The sequence below is a fragment of the Nomia melanderi genome, chromosome 6, assembly GCF_051020985.1.
Source record: "Nomia melanderi isolate GNS246 chromosome 6, iyNomMela1, whole genome shotgun sequence".
Lineage (NCBI taxonomy): Eukaryota > Metazoa > Arthropoda > Insecta > Hymenoptera > Halictidae > Nomia > Nomia melanderi.
In genome coordinates, this window is record NC_135004.1 from 14,174,384 (window position 1) to 14,191,765 (window position 17,382).

At 46.4% G+C, this 17,382-nt stretch overlaps 1 protein-coding gene across 6 annotated transcripts in view; it reads left to right on the forward strand.

Moving 5' to 3' along the window:
* The window catches only part of Scgdelta (sarcoglycan delta), a 260,585-nt gene extending 243,498 nt beyond the window's left edge, over positions 1–17,087 (forward strand). For all 6 annotated transcript variants that reach the window (XM_076368311.1, XM_076368310.1, XM_076368313.1 and 3 more), the window contains 3 exons: positions 9,334–9,523; positions 12,177–12,369; positions 14,558–17,087. In XM_076368311.1, coding sequence (XP_076224426.1) covers positions 9,334–9,523; positions 12,177–12,369; positions 14,558–14,930 — 756 coding nt within the window. In that variant the 3' untranslated portion in view covers positions 14,931–17,087. The remainder of the gene's footprint in view (positions 1–9,333; positions 9,524–12,176; positions 12,370–14,557) is intronic.
* Positions 17,088–17,382: the final 295 nt, after the last annotated feature.

A 17,382-nucleotide genomic window follows, 5' to 3' on the forward strand; every position in this document is an offset into this window, starting at 1 on the left:
CCTCGCGAGCGTTACACTTCTCCCATTAAACCTAGAAACACGCGTTCCGCAACGATTTCTCCGTGTATCCGTGTTCCTCTTGGTTCGCCGCTCGTTTCGAAAATTCGGCCAGCAGCAACAACAGCAGCAGCAGCAGCAATAGCAGCAGCAACACCGAGTATACCTCTTTCTCTGACTCATTTTTAATCCTCCGGAAAAGAACGCGGCGCTGCTTCGAAGGTAAAATCCGGTCGCGGGCGGTCGGAGGTGGAGGAGAGGCCTCTGTCTCCGCGATTCCGGGGACGGTACCTTCGAGGCAGAGATTAATTAGAGGGCGAAGAATACAATAAATGATTATATCGAGGAAAGAAGAAAGTGGCAAGGCCGTTGATGGAAACCGATGAGGCCGAGACGAAGGGGAAAACGGGAGACACCTGGAAAAGGCTAGAGCATTATAAAGGAGGACGCCACGGTCGAGACTGTGCCGGCATTAATGATGCCCTTAGGGCGTCCCGTCTCCCTGGCATCTCCTTTGTAAATTATATAAAGAATTGTTCCCATTAGTATAAAAAAAAAATATATATATATATATATATAATATATATATATATACACGTACCGTGTATATACGAAACAATGTACGTGTTAAAGTGTATTTTCAATTTTAGCGAGTGTGCGTATCGATGTAATTGTATGCGTATACACAGGAATACTGTGCGCGTGTATTGTTACCAATGAAGACGAAAAACAGGCAGCTATCGGTTACCCGTCCGCCTCGTTATCTTAGGAAAATGATCTGCAAGGACCGCTCATTATAGAGCTCGACCCTTTCCTTCGGGCTATCTTTCGCGTTTTCTTTTTACTTGATGGCGCACGCGCGCTCAGAGATCCACGAGGATTGGCGTTCCCGCAGTTAGCGATTCTTACGCGAGAATCTTAGGCGATGCTTAGCCCATTTGCATCGTTAAGCGGAGTAATCCGCACGCGATAACTGTTGCTTATCGCCACGAGCCGAATATTCTGCAGAGAATTGTAATACTTTTAGTTACGCGTTGCTCGGCTTCGAACGACTTTCCGTTGAGCATCTGATTTCTTTAGTTACGATGGGGGTATATTCGTAAGTTACGAATAATGACGTCAGAATGAAAGTAAAAACTTTTGACAGATTAAATTGTACAGCGTGATAATGGAGATTGAATTGTAATTTTACATGATATTCAATTATTCAGCGAGCCATTGGAGTTAATGAATCCAGGAACACAAGGAAGGTTATAATAATGGACCGAGTATGTTTATGAACATTAAAATTTCATGTTGGATATCGCTCTCCGGCGTGCTAATTGGGACGCTTATCTTTACAGACGGGAATTCCGCGAAATTCGAGCATTAAGAAACATTATTCTGTTTTCTCTTAATTCGCGTATGATTCCGAGAGCCGGCTGCAGATTCTGAATGTTTGATCTTCGCCGTAAAAGTCTTGAATGCAAATTATAGAGACCCGGTGAATACTGCATGCGCATAACTAACGCTGGGAACGCGGAGCTACTAATACAATGAATATTAAAAATGGAACCTCCCGACCGTTAACCGGCGCGATTGGCCTGCGAGCAGATTAACAGTTTATTTCCGCGAGACCGGTAATGGAAATCGCGGAGATTTGATATTTCCGGTTTGTGAAGGATTAAATCGTATATTAACGCTCGAACACACCTCGTCCTTTCCGCTGAACTTCTTCCGTCCTCGAGATTTGTCTTTTTCCCAATCCCGGGCATTAACTCGCCTGTAAAAACAACTGATTCCACGGTCCATATTTTCCGCTTTGAAAATGACATTTCTGGTTGATTAAAATTTTAATTCGACTTCGAGTTCTCCGCGCCGCTCGAAACATTTATACTTAGATACGACAGAAAAATCGCTCATCCCTGTCAAGGATAAACGTTTCCAAGTATTACTGGCACCTAATCCATCTCGAAGTTTCTCGTTTTCCTGCAGATGAACCGCCGGCGCGTTGCAATATCAACTGCAATCATCTCGCGGACGTCAGAATAAAATGTTTGTCTGTTCTTAATCCTCCGTCTGCTACGCGTCGTCGTGGTATCTTTAATGCCTCTGAAATAAACTACTGAAACCTGAATAGTGATTCCATCGGAAACGCGGAAAAATTAGTAGCTTCAACCCTTTGCGGACGGACGTCGACATTTTATCGAGATCAGACGTTGACGTTTGGAATTCTATACACTCAATCTCGGGACGAAGGTTTCAAGCAGAATTCAACGGAATAAACATTACATAATCCTGAATGCAAATTAAACATTCTTCTACCTAGAATTTTCCTTATTCTAATTAAATCACTGATAGTATCGATCATACAGAAACTCATAAAACAATAGTTTCGCAAGCAACAAACTCTGCATTGCTTTCGTCCATTCGACTCGATATCGATTCTTACATTCTCCCAGTAAATCAGTTCGTCAATTCTTCTCGTTTCCATCGCGCTAAACGTATTATCTACCTCGCTTACCTATTTCATAAGCAATTACTTGCCGGTAGGAGTAATTACGTACAAAGTACCGGTACGCGTAGCATTAGCTCCCTAACAAATTACCGCGACGTACGCTGCATCATACGTAGTCCATTCGCGGGGAGCAGAGACAAATCGAATCGCAAACACCGCAAAACCAGGAACCCTCAAAGCTCGGCGGATCCGCGAGTTTCCGCAGCAATACGTTGGAATCATCCTCCCGGGAAGATGGCGGGTAACAGCGTATACCGCGAGGTGCCGTGAGCCGGGCAGCTTTTTATTCCGCGCCCTCCCGACGGGGAAACGGAACAAACTAATCCCTGTCGCCGAAGGACATCGACGCCGCCGCATTCCCGACGTTCCTAAATCCCCGGCAGGATATCAGGACTCCCGGGCCACGAGTACACTCCGCGATTTAATCCTCGCGCCGCGGCGCGACGTAAAATAACACGAAATTGCAATGTCGCCGGGTCGCGACGCTTGATCTCTCGGGCACCGTCGGGGGCGGTGAAACGAAAAGTGGCGAGTGGGCGGGGTGGATTGTAGGTGATGACAGGGCCGCGAGTCGGATTACTCGCGGCGGAAAGTTAGGCGACTCCTGTCCGGCTCGGGATAATTACGTGAGCCGCGTTAAGTTCGTGTGCGTGCCACCCGGCCCGGCGTGTGTATATGCGCCGTTCACTCCGGACAAAGTGACCGGCTACGCGAAATGAAAAATAGAGGAAGCCGACGAGTTTAGACAGGCGAACGAATTAAGTATTTCAACGTTGGAATCCGGGAACGATCGGACAAGTTAACTCCTCTACGATTAGCTCCGCCGCTATTCTCTTTGACGCTCTGTTATGCTCAACGATTAACCGGGACAAATAATTCTACATTCAGAGATTAAGTGTTGGTAGAAGGGTAAGTTGTAATTGAAGGAATTCTCGTGAATCATGGAGGATTAAAGGGTGAGGATTATAAATTCTGAAAGAGAAGAGGAATGCGTTAGAATTCGTTGTATTGTATTAGTTGAATTCGATTTGAAAACTGTGTCGATCTCGACTGCCTTGTAAGGCGAACGGGTTAATCAGTTTGACCTGCGAACAATTCGTAGGTGCGACTGCCGACGTTGCATTACATGCGCGCCATTTTGAAGCGCGACCCCTCTCCGATGCCGAAAAGACGTGGCCGATCGCGAAGCACGGGCGCAGGCATGTGCATCGAACGCGCGCGATCCGTTTGCGCCACGCTTCAATGACTACGAGGGTAATCTCGATGTTATCGTGTGCTCGCCGGACGATCCTGGAATTTAGATGCGCGGGAATTGGCCAGGGTTGAGGAAGGATCGCGGATATCCCGGGCTTTCTTTCTTCGGGGATCCTTCGGGCTGTAAATCTCGGGCTTGATTGCTCGTGGGCTTGGAATACTGCGATTCAGCGCTTGTTAAATTAGTATTGGGTGTTCGGATTGATTCCTTTATTTTTCTTTAAGTATTCTTACTGTGCCCTCTAGTAACAAAAATGTTTACAATGTCGTTGCAATAATCTTTGATGAATTCTGCGAATTTCTGGAGTCGCCGATTAGAAAAATTTGATAATTGATTGCTGTCTCTTTATTGTGATTGTAGCAATGGACGTTGTTCTTTGTATTAGCGATCGTCTGTGAATAATATTGTTCGTATAATACAAAGAACAACGTCCAGTGCTACAATCACAATAAAGAAATAGCAATCAATTACCAAATTCTTCTAATCAGCGACAGACAAATTATAAATCAGCTTAGCGATCGTCTGTGAATAATATCGTTCGTATAAGTTACCAGGGGATGAATTAAAAGCTCGCTGAAAATTGATGAGAAAGATTTTTAACGCTTCGATGTGTCACTCGGGTTCGAGAGACAAATTTTTGCGTCAGTTTAAAAATAAACTTTCTCAACGACACCGATCGAACTGAATTCCGTTGAGTCTATGAAACGCAAGAAGGTTAAGAGACCAATCGATGCGAAGAATCTTGACTTTTCGTTTCGTTAAGGAAACCGTCCCGACTGATTTGATGAGCGCCGATTCAACGCGTTAAACGATTCAATCGGTGAACAGTCCGCGAGTTGTTTGTAATCCCCGGACAAATTCTCGAAGGAAAAATGTCTTCTAAGACGGCGGCGATATAAATCGACTTCAGAATGACGAACAGAAAAATGCTGTACCCGGTGCAGCGCTCTTCTTTTTGAACTTTATTCGACGGTTGCTGTATATTTCAGCGACCGCCGACGAGATTGCGTCCACGCTCGAGTTTCGAAGCGGTCCTTTTAACTGGACGCGGACAATAAATCAGCGAGTAAACAGGAGACACAAAATAATGCCGCTGGAAAGCTTCAGAAAATAACGTCGTCCCGAATCGGCGCTGGCCGTCCCAACGATTGGATTCGATTCCGACCTAATTTTGTTCGGCGATGAGCGAAAGTTCGACTGAATTGGTCCGCTGTCGGATATCCGGTCGTTAATTTTCGCGACTGCGATTGCTTGGATTTCAATCGAACGTTCTGCTCCCGCCTCACGAATTCGAATCGACCTCCATCTTGATAATAATTTCCCGCCCATATCAATATGTGTAGACCGGTCTTATTATAACACGCCGGTACCTTTAAATCAACATGTAAAATGATTTAAACAGCTTTCCTTGTCGAAAACAATTCGACAATTTATTGTAAACACTGATCAATCGAATCGATTAACGATTGTTTGTTCCATTTTAGAAAATTTCATCTTCATTTCATATCTACTTTAAATAAAAAAAGATAAGTAATCAGGAAGATACAAATATACTCGATGAACAATAGAAAATATCACGAATAAAAGTAGTTAACCCTTTGCACTCGAGAGGTGACCCTCAGTCACCACTTGATTTGATTTGCAAAATTATAAAGTCTTATATATAATATTAAGCTTTGTATGATACACCAATGTTTCCTCGTTAATTATTTTCAAAGAACATCGTCTGTATCTCATCGAAGAATATTGAATATTTCTAGCGAGAGACTTTCGAGTGCAAAGGGTTAACCCTATTTTAGTTTTCAACAAAACTATGAAGTTAAATATTTAATATTTCAAATTAAAGTTTGCATTGCTACGTGAAATAATTAAATAAAACACCTCTGTTGTTCAATTTATCTATGAATTATCGTTAAATTAGTTTCAAACAGTTGAATATTTCCATTGAGAAAGTTTCAAGTGCAAAGAGTTAATAGAATCTTTCGATTTATAACGCGCGTTCACGTCAGAAATTATTATCCAAATCCAATCACGTCCGACCAGGTCGATGAAGTACGGTAGTACGTGGTCGGTCGAAGGCTGTTCGAGGTCCTTCGGATTTTAGTTCCGACTCGCCTTTCGACCGTACGACGATCCTAAAAAGTAGCCGCCACTATGGCCCTCTCGACGCCATTGGGGTTTACGATTACGGTTAAGTACAGGGCAAAGAGATCGTATCGTTTTCCGAACGATTTGGCTAATCGAGTGGCGGCGCGATGGAAAGCAACCGCGGCCGCAGCTATGCGCGTCCGGGCCAATGCCGGCACTTCCGGCTGCGAGGATTTAAACAAGGATCAAGCGCCACGGCCACCAAGGACGCCGGCTTTTTCTGATAATGACCGAGACCGTTTCAATTTGCTGGGCCGCGCGTGGAACTTCATTCGACGCGCACGGAATCAAGAAACAGGCACTCGAGACGCTGAGAAACGGTTGTTAATTTAATCTTCTTAAATGGCTCTTGCCGGCTCCAACCCTTTCCCCCGTACCGCGACAAAGAGTTCACTGGGGATTTAATAAATCTGATTATTACCCGGATCGTATCAATTGAAATGAATTATTATTTTTCACTTAGAAACATTTTTCCTCTCGCCGGGGCGCGTTCGTGAATTATTTATGGGATTATCGTGTCGAATTGGGAAAATTTCATTTCGAGGGAAATGGGAATAATGTTGATATCGTTCGAAATTTTACGAATTTCGAGTGTTGCGCGAGTAAACTGACGAGCAACAATTGAAACGATACTACGAGTGAACGGTGTTCTACAAGGTAGTACCTGTTAATTCAATGAAAATCATCGGTATTGAAATTATGATTTGCGGTAGTAATACGTGGATTTACGAGGTCTTAGGAGAGGATATTCATGTCCTGATAAGAGAAGTCTATTGATCCGGTTAATGACGCTTTCTCGTTCGCGCGAGAATAGTCGGAGACGATAGATCAATGAATCATTTGTCAGAGATAGGAATAAGCTTGCCAATATTCAGTGGATCAATGAGAACGCGTCTGCTTGCTCCTATAAAGACGAGAGGTGGTTCTTCCGAACAATACCAGTAAATAGCAGCGCAATAGAACAGTATCAAATATATGCGCCCACTATTCTATGAATTTCATGAGCCAGTAGCTGTTCAATAACTTTAGGAAATATTAATATAAATATTTTAATACTGGTACCCCTGGCATCCCTTTGGGATTCCATTCGGGTATTCTATATTCCAATAAAACAAAAAGAGGAAAGCTTAATTCGTCATCATGTCGCAGTAAATAAATCTGTCAGTTAAAAAATCTATCACAATGCGTACACTGCATATATTCAATCGATTCTATGAGTTCATCCAACTCCAGTTAAATCTATTTTTCTAATGTTCCGCTTTCGAAATCAATAAGCCTCTCAATTAAAAAATTGATCGTAACATATCGAACATAATCAATTCTACAAATTCATCCAACTACATTTAAATCCATCTTTCTAATATTCCAATGTTCGCATCCCAAATTTCAACACTACGCAACCAAATAGAACTGAAATTCGTTCCACCTTCGAAACGAACAAGCCCCTCAATTAAAAAATCTATGGTAATATACACGTACTCAATCAATTCGACAAATTCATCGAACTCCACCTAAATCCATCTTCCTACTACTCCAATCATCGTATCTCCAATACTACGCAACCAAAGAAAACTCAAATTTGTTCTACCTTCGAAACGAACAAGCCCCTCAATTAAAAAATCTATAGTAATATACACATACTCAATCAATTCTAAAAATTCATCCAACTCCACCTAAATCCATCTTCCTACCATTCCAATCACCGCATCTCCAACATTACGCAACCGAAGAAAAGTCTCTGTCCCATCACCGAAGCGAACAAGCCTCCTAATTAAAAAATCTATAGTAATATACACATACTCAATCAATTCTAAAAATTCATCCAACTCCACCTAAATCCATCTTCCTACCATTCCAATCACCGCATCTCCAACATTACGCAACCGAAGAAAAGTCTCTGTCCCGTCACCGAAACGAACAAGCCTCTCAATTAAAAAACCCACGACGTCAGTAGAACGAATTAACGTACTCGGGTACGTAACACGTGTCCCGCTATCGCGATCGGCGATCCGGTGGTCGGAATTATGTCGGAGAAATGAATCGGCCGCTTAAACCCGGCCGTTTGTAAGCGTCTCGCGGTGCTGGCGCAGTACGTTTCGCCCTCTCCCGACGGCCACCCCCGCAGCCCCTGTAAAACCGTAAAGGCGGTTGTTCGGGGCCGACTCCGGCATCGGCGAGGTCCGGGCGGACCCGGCGGGGGTCTACTGGCGTCTGCCCAACTGCAACATTTCGTCCCGAACAATCGTAATAATAAGTGGAAACGTCCGGGGCGTGACGGAGTGGGGCGGAGCGGGGCGAGGCGGGGACAGTATATGCGTGGCGATTGCTTCCAACCGAGTGGCTAATCATCGGAAACCAATGTAGACCCGGTGCCCGGCCGTTGCCGCGGAAAGGAAGCCGGTTTCCAAGCAGGTTTTTAAGGTTGGCCCGAGCCCTCCAACAATTTTACCCCAGCCCCCGCCCGCTGCCGATAAGTTCGACGTCGATACTTGAAATGCAATTACTACGCGTTATCGACGTTTATCGGGCAGCCCGGCGGGAAAAAATGAACGGTCGATCAAGGCCCGGAATGGGCACGGGGGAGCAGAGGCGTGGGCTTCCTCGAAAGAAGAGGAGGCGGAAGGAACAAAGATCGGTCTGCGGGTAACCGGCGAACCGTGAACGGTCGGCGTGCAATTAATGTAACGCGAAATTCAATTTCACAACCGGAATTGCGTTCCCGATGCTACCGGAGACAGAGTACGATCCGACTTCTGTCCGATAGAAGAATATCCGCGAGACGAATACGAGGAAGTAGCGATGCGTCTAACTTTATAGCGCGTTTCTGCGTTCGTCCCCATCGTTCCGCTCGATACACCCTCGGACTGACTTACCGTCCTCCATCGACCACCCTCCTCTCTCTTTTTACATCCCGTTGCAAACGTCGGCCGCGCTTGGAAATAAAATCCTGCCTACGCCACTGTTCCAATATTATGCGAGAGATATTTCAACGGGCAGCAGGGCCCGCGATGGTTCGGCATTACTGGAACCAGGGGTAGAGGGCGTACTGCGCGACGCGGCGCGACGCGGCGCTCGCCTCATCGCCGCATTTATTATTCAACCGCCTGAAACGGCAATAATGTCCGCCGCTGGTATTTAATTTCGGCCCTGTTGAATCATGGCCGGGAACTACATCAAAATGTATCTTCCCGAAGGGTATAAACCATAAAAATACGGGAAATGGATGAGCGGGACCGTCTGGCGGCGGGCGAGGTTAAGGGTCGGATGAAAAGGGGTCGGGGCGAAGGAAACGGAAGCGGCGGCCGGGGCCTCGCCGACCGAATTTTAATACCGAGGCCTATGGCTTCTATCTTTCATCGTCGATCGACGGCGACCCAGAAACCGCCCGGCAGAATGCTCCCGTTTATTTCCTGTCAGTCATTTCCTCTTCTTTCAGGAGGGAATCGGCTCCCTGAAGGTGGTGCCCGGAGGGATCGAGCTCAGAGGTCAGGCAGCCATTCTAGACGCCCTCGTGGCCTCCAGCCTGCGATCCAGGCGCGGAAAGAATCTGATCCTGGAGTCGTGGAGCAACTTCACCGCCTCGGCCAGGTCACACGACGGCAGACTGCTCGCGCGATTGACAGTCGGTGAGGATTTCGCGTGCTTCTTTTGATAACGCCCCGTTGGGTCGGGTCACGTGAACTCTGCGGCTACGCGGATGATCATTTACGGTGCGGTCATAAGCCGGGTAACGCGAGTATTCGTACCTTTGGAAGTAATGAATGGGGTGAAATTGTTCGCGGAGTTCCGCGAGAGGGACAAATGCGGTTGGAGCGTGTAGCATGTTATACACCGATGATGAAATTCTGTACGAAATGCATTTGCGGACACTGACGGAGGCTCCTGATAAGAAAACGCGATATATTTAATCGTACCGGTTCCATTGTTCCGGCGCTGCGCGTTACTTTCCGAAATTCCGGGGTTTCAATTTGAAATGGTTTCATGTTGAATTTTCGATCGCCTTTCCGCCGTTTTCCATTTCGAAAATAGTGGAACAGTCCGCGGAGCAAGTGCCGGTATTATTGAATCAGCACGGCCAGAGAAAAACTAGGTTACCAGCCAATTGATGCGGCTGGTAGTGCGAAAGTGTACGGTGCATTTGGTTACTTCGCCGGCATCGAAGCTGCGTATTAATTGAGTTCGCGCGCGGTGCGCGCGGAAAAAGGGAGGGGAAATTCTTCCGCGGCGATCGTTAATCACAGAGTGTCGTCCGCAGAGGGGGCTCGGTTTTGAAAGCGTTCCGAAGGAGTAATTTCAAGTTAAAAAGCTTCTGTTATGAAATTAATTTCGACAATATTAACGAGAGAATCTTGTCAACGACGCCACTTTAACCGGCACGGTTGTCTCCGTCAAGACTACCGGCCGTACACAAAGTGCTCGAGCTAAACGGGTATTTTATTTTCCGCGTTTTTTGCTCGTTTTTTAAAATGCAACCGCCCCCCCCCCCCCACCACCCGGGCTCGTGTCCTCGCGCCGCACGGGACAAAAGGACGAATTCGAATATCGATAACACGCAACAGCGTGACGTTTTTAGATGCGGCCGTTAATGGACGCGAGCGTGCCGCGTTCCGCGGCGAGATCGAATCGCTTAACGATCCCCGAGTTAGAGACCCCGGTTAAAACGTATTAACGTCGACGGTCGAGTCGGTATTTTAACCTATTCCACGCGAATTACGCACTCGGCGTGTAATGGACTGCCTAGCCGAAAAGATTGATCGCTGTGCGTGGAACGATGATGAATTCCTGTTATTAGTTAGTAGCGAAGTCTAGATTACTTTAATAATTACTAGTAAGACTTAATGAAAGTGCAAAGTTAGAAACTTGTAACGGTTTCGAGCTAAAATCTCGGGAAGACTAACTCATAATGAGACTCGTCGGGATATCAAGTAATGTACAGTAAAGTTGAAAGTCATGACTTCGAGTCTTAGCTTCTATTTATTAGTTATTGTTCGAAATTATTATTCTTTTATAGAGATCATGAGAGTATTTATCAAGATTTCGATAGATTCACACTTCCGTTGCGTCAACTCATCGAATGTCCGAGAAAACCAGTTGTGCCTTTTCAGTCGATGAACTCAGAAATAAGTCATTTTGATCCATTGGTTCTAGTGTTAAGAAAACCCTTGAATTTTACGAAACAATGGGACTCGTTAGATTCGTCCTTTCACAAGGTGAAAGGACAAGCTACAAATAGAAAGACGAGAACACTGTGTCCCGAGGCTTCTCCTTGCTGGAACCTCGCTGTCCCTGGGGAATCTCCCAGACATTTAACCGTTCCCTTCCGAACGCTTCGACTCGCGCGGAAATATTTAGCGATTCCGATGAATTCGAACGGTTCGTTACGATTCCGCGTCCTCCGCGCGAAGATTCGACATCGATCGGAGGATTAATGCGAGGCGCGTATAATAAATACGAAAACGCGACACGTTTCATTGACGGCGAAAAAGAGATAGGCAGCGAAGTCGGAACGGAATTTCAGGGGAACGAGTGATTGCATAATGTTAGACTGGAACTTTATTTATCGCATCCGTGTTGCGCGATGGTCAGTAATGAGGGACAAATATATTTAACTCGGCATCGAACGCTGAATAAACAACACTTGTTTAACTTCTAATTATGTGTACGAAATGCACCGCTGACCTGAGATCACTCGCGTGATGGACGTGTAATTAATAAGCGTCCGGTAGTTTCCACATTTATAACGTACATATACGAGTATGCCAAATTATGAAAATTCGCAACATTTCCCCGTTTCGTGTTTGAGCTTCGTGTTCCTTTTTGGCGTCCGTTCGATGAAGTGTTTGATTTGATGTACGTGAATTTTGGCTTAACTTTTGTATTCCTTGCTTTCTTAACCCTGAACACCTCAAACTAAGCAGCATATTCTAGTTACTATCTTCCCCCGCCATCCTCAAATTCAAAACCATACGACGAAACCTTCGAAAACAATATATTACAAAAGATCAAACAATCGAAAATGAGAAACTGAACCAAATGCACCGAAAGCTAATTCAATTTTTCTTAACTTACTACCGTCTAACCGCGCCGAATTCCTGCTACAATCGCAACGTATCTCGTATTCATATTCAATCTGACCCTCTGACCTCTAGTCTAATCCGTGACGTTCGTCCAATCCACAGTTATGATCACGGCGAACCATCGAGGCTCATTGATCTAATGCAAGGATTTAAGCGATTCGAAAGAGCAGCTATAAGAAGGTTGTCTTTTGTTGGTTCGCAGGCGAGGACCGCGTGGACTGCGTGTCGAGGGGCTTCCGAATAACTGACCCTCAAGGAGGGATTCTCTTCTCGGCGGACAGGGAGCAAGTGGTGGTGGGTGCGGAGATGCTGAGGGTAACTGGCGACGGGGGTGCCGTTTTCCAGGGCAGCGTCCAAACGCCTCTGGTCAGAGGGGATTCGGGCCGTGGTCTCAGGTAATCGGGAGACAAAAGAAGAATTCTTCCCTCCCCCGTCCCCCGTTCGCTACGATGGAACCGTAATGATTCACTGAATATTTTACCGTGCATGAATATCGAAGCGGCGGCTTTACACATAACCGGGCACGGCTCGTATCTCGCGAACGAGTCCGGCGTGTCTTTGTTCCGCATACATTTATTTCTGGAACTGAAAGTAGGCTCGACCCAGTTCAACAAATCTGCGGTGCATTTTCGGCCCGGCTTCTCTATCTGTTCGGTAATCACTCCTGATGGAGACACAGATAGGAACGTGCACAAATAACCGGGCGATCCGAGGCGTGTTTCCCTCGCTTGTTTCGTCGGCCCCATCCCCCCCTTTCCGCCGATGCGCTTCGCCCCGCTATAAATAATCGGGCCGGAGTTTCGCGTCGATGATGCCTCGATTCACCGGACGATTTCGGAAGATCGGAACCGCCTTCGGATATCGATCCGCGCCGCGGCTGGAACGGGGAAGGATATTTCAGGGAGTGGACCGAGCTTCCTTTAATTTCGCGCTGGTGAACAATGGCGGGTATTCGCGTCTAATGCGCGGCCTGAAAGTTTGAACGCTTCTTTACGTTTTGTTCGGAGTGCAACCGAGACCTCTCCTGGAACGATTCGAGAAATAATCTCGTGTACTTTCATGCGTTGATGCGTTGGGAAACTGTCTTTCTCTTCTGTTTAAAGAGAATCTTAGGCTTCTGTAAATATTAAAGCATGGTTCTCTATCTTCTCCAAAAGTGTGTACAGCCTGTTAAGACATTTCTACGTATGGAGATAGTATTTCAATAAAATGTCAAATCTATAAGTAAGTCGCACATGGCAGACTTCAGTCGTATCAAACTTTCTTTCCCGCAGAATGTTCTGTCCGAGAACGTTCCGCCGTTATCAGGAAACAGTTTCTCGTTCCTTCGTTAGCGCGCGTCGCCGTAAACATGGCGGGGGCCCCGGCGCGTAAACGAAAATGGCGGCGCGCCTCGGAATGCCGAATCGGTGTATCGCGACGGTGGATATCGAAGGCACGGCGAAAAAAAGGCGAAACGGCCCGACACCGCCGGCAGCGGCGCGCTGTTTCCGCGGTTATTGATATAGTGTCGAGCAATTTACAGACGGATTTACGATTACAATAAAACTTAGCTCGCGCGGAAAATTATATTCATAGGATTGGATTTATGCCAGATATGAAATACCGAGGATTCCCGTGCACGCCGATGGGGTTCGATGCAATAGATCGGCGGTTGCGGCGGGGGACGGGTGGCGGGGGGAGCTAGTATTGGAAGAGAGGCATGGTCGAAGACGCCGTTTCACCACTTCTTAGAACGGAGGATCGATTATTGCGAGTCACTCGGCAGCAACGAGTGGATGCATTATTTTGTCGCGCGATATTGCGCCGGTTCTCATGCCGGTATTCCCGCCTCTCCAGGTACAGTCACGAGCCGGTCTCTTCCTTTCCGCTTGCGCGTTATAATTCAAAGCATTCGGATTTCCAGCCGATCACCACGATTCCGGGACACTACCGAACGACAAATATTTGTGGAGCACGCAACGTTCCTCGGGCTAATTCGAAACGGAAGAAAAGTTCGCCTCCGCGAAGCACTTTATTAAATGAAATTGCGAAGTCGGCTTAAACGTTATTACACTAATTGCATTTCGATTATTTAGAACGCCGAGGGGGATCGAGTAATCGAAGAACATTCAAAATTTGAACAAGACGCCGAGCCCGTTGATCCGTCCAATTAAATTAATTACTGTATGTCGCCGGTCAGACGCGAAAAGCCGAAATTTCGAGCGTCTCTAAAGAAACTATCTATTCGAAGAATTACTCACTTGATTAGTTCATTCCGTTTGAAGGTAGTAACGCAAATAAGCTCGGCTGGAGGTATAAGCGTGCTCCAATGCCGAGAATTTAATAACACCGGCGAATCTAATTAAATCGGCCAGAGTCCACTCCTGGTGAATCAGATTTGCTACTTCACTGCTACGTGAAATTTAAACAATTAAAATATATTACACTGCGAACCCGTTATTATATTCCACCGTTGAATCCTCTCCGCTAGCGACGGTGCACAACATTCTAACAAAAATACCTTTCCAGAACCTCTCCGACGATCCCCAGTGCCGGCTGCTTCGTAAAATCTAACCGGAACGATGTGTCCTATGTCAACAGACTCGAATCTGCGACCAGGTCCCTAAAGATCAGCGCTCCTCAGCGCGTGGTCATCGAATCCTGGGCAAACGAGATCTCGGCCTCGTGTCTGACCGACCTGAAGCTGCAGAGCGTGCACGGCGCGATCAGGCTGGACGCGAAGACGGTGTTCATGAAGGGCCTGAAGACGGCCAGCCCCGGCCAGGGCCACCCGTCGCGGGAGCAGCAGCAACAGCAGCAACAGCAGCAACAGCAGCAGCAGCACTCGTCGAGGACGTCTTCCCACCAGAGTCAGAGGGAGACGACGATCTATCAGTTGTGTGCCTGTGCTAACGGGAAACTGTTTCTAGCCAGGTCCGAGGGCAGCTGTCTGGCGGACAAATCGATTTGCTAATACCCCGTGACCCGAATTAGACGCGAGTTAATCGAGAACTGAATGGTATCCCGCGGTCCCGTGCAATCCTACCGCGTGGTCCGCGGATTGCGGGGCGCGCGTCCGCCGGGTCGCGTGAAACTGTCGTAGAAATCCGAGCAGGTCGCGCGGTGTACAGTAGCTCGAAGCCCCGAGATCGCCCGAGGCCTTCCGCTTTTCGCTGGTGTTTCCGTTTTAGAGCGGCGCGGTGCTGTCCTTTTCGTGCTCCTTCGGACCCGCCGGACCCGCACGCGCGTCCGGCTGGCGCCTCGTCGAAGGACACTCCAGACTCTGAACGAGGAGTAGGTTTCCTACGCGAGTCCCTTGTACTCTAGGAAGCTCGCGAGCTGGCGTCTGAAAGGACAGGCGATGGAGAACACGTTGCATATGGTGTATTTCATGGATTTACTGTGGAAAGATTGATCATTGGGTTCTTGAACGAGGTTTATGAGTTTAGATTGGGACTTGAATGATTTCATTTTATTTTGTGTCATGAGAGTAGAAGCTTTTGTAAGATTTTGTGAAGAGTAAGTTCATTTTATTTCTAATGGTAATTGTGAGAATTATTAGTTGCTGCGAGATGTTAGTTATCCAGTAGATCTGCGAGAATTTGTTACCTATGGAACGTTGTTTCTTTTCAAGGTTTAATTAAGTGGCGCTTGGTAAAGCGTCGAGGAGAAATATCGCCTGGATATTCTTCGAACGCAACAACGGTTGTTCCGAGGAAATGAAATAGTAGTCATTACGATAATAGTCGATCGCATTTCTCATGTCTGCATGTACAAGCAAGGGTTCCTTGGTTGCTCCTGAAATCAGTTCGATCCAATCGTTAATCCACTTTCATATACGAACGAGCGAAGGTATATACGAACTTCTGGAACTTAGAATTCTTATACTGTCAACGCGGCTGTCGCCAGAAGCAGCAGAAACGCTTTCAAGACACCACTCAATTGATCGTTCCGATGAATCACCCAACAGAAATACGCAGAAAATATTAAAAATCATTTGCTTGATTCGTGCTTGATGCAGAGTTCAAACAATCCATATCTTTCCTAAACTAATCAATCCGTGACTAAACGCAACTAACGAACGATACGCAAATTGCTAAAATCTTACCTCGAACATTCATTTCCAGCTTTCACTAGCATGAAAGGAGCTTCTGCAATAGAAGCGCGGTGACAAATAGACACTCGTCTTGTCTACAACGAAGCAGCCTCCTAAGTTTCGTCAAACCGGAGACTGTCGATCGATTGATACCCTCAGTTAGTAGTTTTGACGGTGCAAAAGTACGCGTAGAGGTTTCGATATTGGCCAGTATGACGTCCATTTCAGTCGCCATCTTCCGAGCTGCCAATCGTGTGTGTACGTAGCATTGTCGGCGGCGCTACTCCGTGATGTATATCTTGTATATCAATAAAACTGTCCGATCACCGGTAGGCAACGACTGATCATTGAATCGTCACCTCCTGTCTATCCTCGCCCGTAAGCTATAGTCGTCCATCTCTCTCCCCTCGGTGCCCCCCTGCCCCCCCTCCTAACCATGCCTTCTGGTTTTTTTGCGCAAACGTTCGCGTGGCCAGTCGATAGGCAACGATATGCAGTTCCTTTGAGCCCGGAATGTGAACGTTCGTGTAGCGAACGGGAATGAAAGCGTGTGCACGCGTCCATGTAATTTCTTGCGGTCTGGAGACACTCCTTAAGTGGAAATCGTTGGCTTGTCGAGGTCGCTACCGATCTGTTCGATGACTTTGATTTTTACAATAAGTGAAAAAATATTTCATTGTTCATCTGTGCTCCGTTTTTGCAGTCTATAAGTATACGTTTGAACGTTTTCTTCTTATTTTCAGTTGATACGATATAATAATTATAGACGCGCGTAATGACCTCGACAAGCTATATTATGTTTCCCTGTCGGAATTTCCAGCGACGATGTCTGTTCGCCCGCTTCCGGAGCGCCGATTGAGGAAGCGTGATGGTTTAGAAAAGGTTTATTTTGGAGCGTGTGTTACGGTAACGGGAGAAGCGTGTGTAGTTATTGTAAAGGATCAGGTTGTGATCCAGCTTGTACGCTGTACATCGGCCATGTCCATCTATTTATGTATGTGGCAATAAAGTCGTTATTGTTACTATTATTATTAATTCCAGCAGTGTCCTGTCATTTCTTCTTTATTCCACTGCAGATTTTTATCTACCGAGATCACGGTACGAGATACCTATACAGTTTATCACGATTTTCCTGTCTCGATTATAACTATTATCGTATAAAACACTCGCCAACCTTCCGTCTGCCTCTGTAGCCAAAGAAAATCGCATAAAAATTCGCAGTCCGCTCATCGAACATCGCCCGAAGGGATCCCAGCAGGCTAAGCAAATGTCATTTAATTTTCATTCAACCCCTGATCATTCAGCGCAGACGGAGAGGAACCTTCGGCCG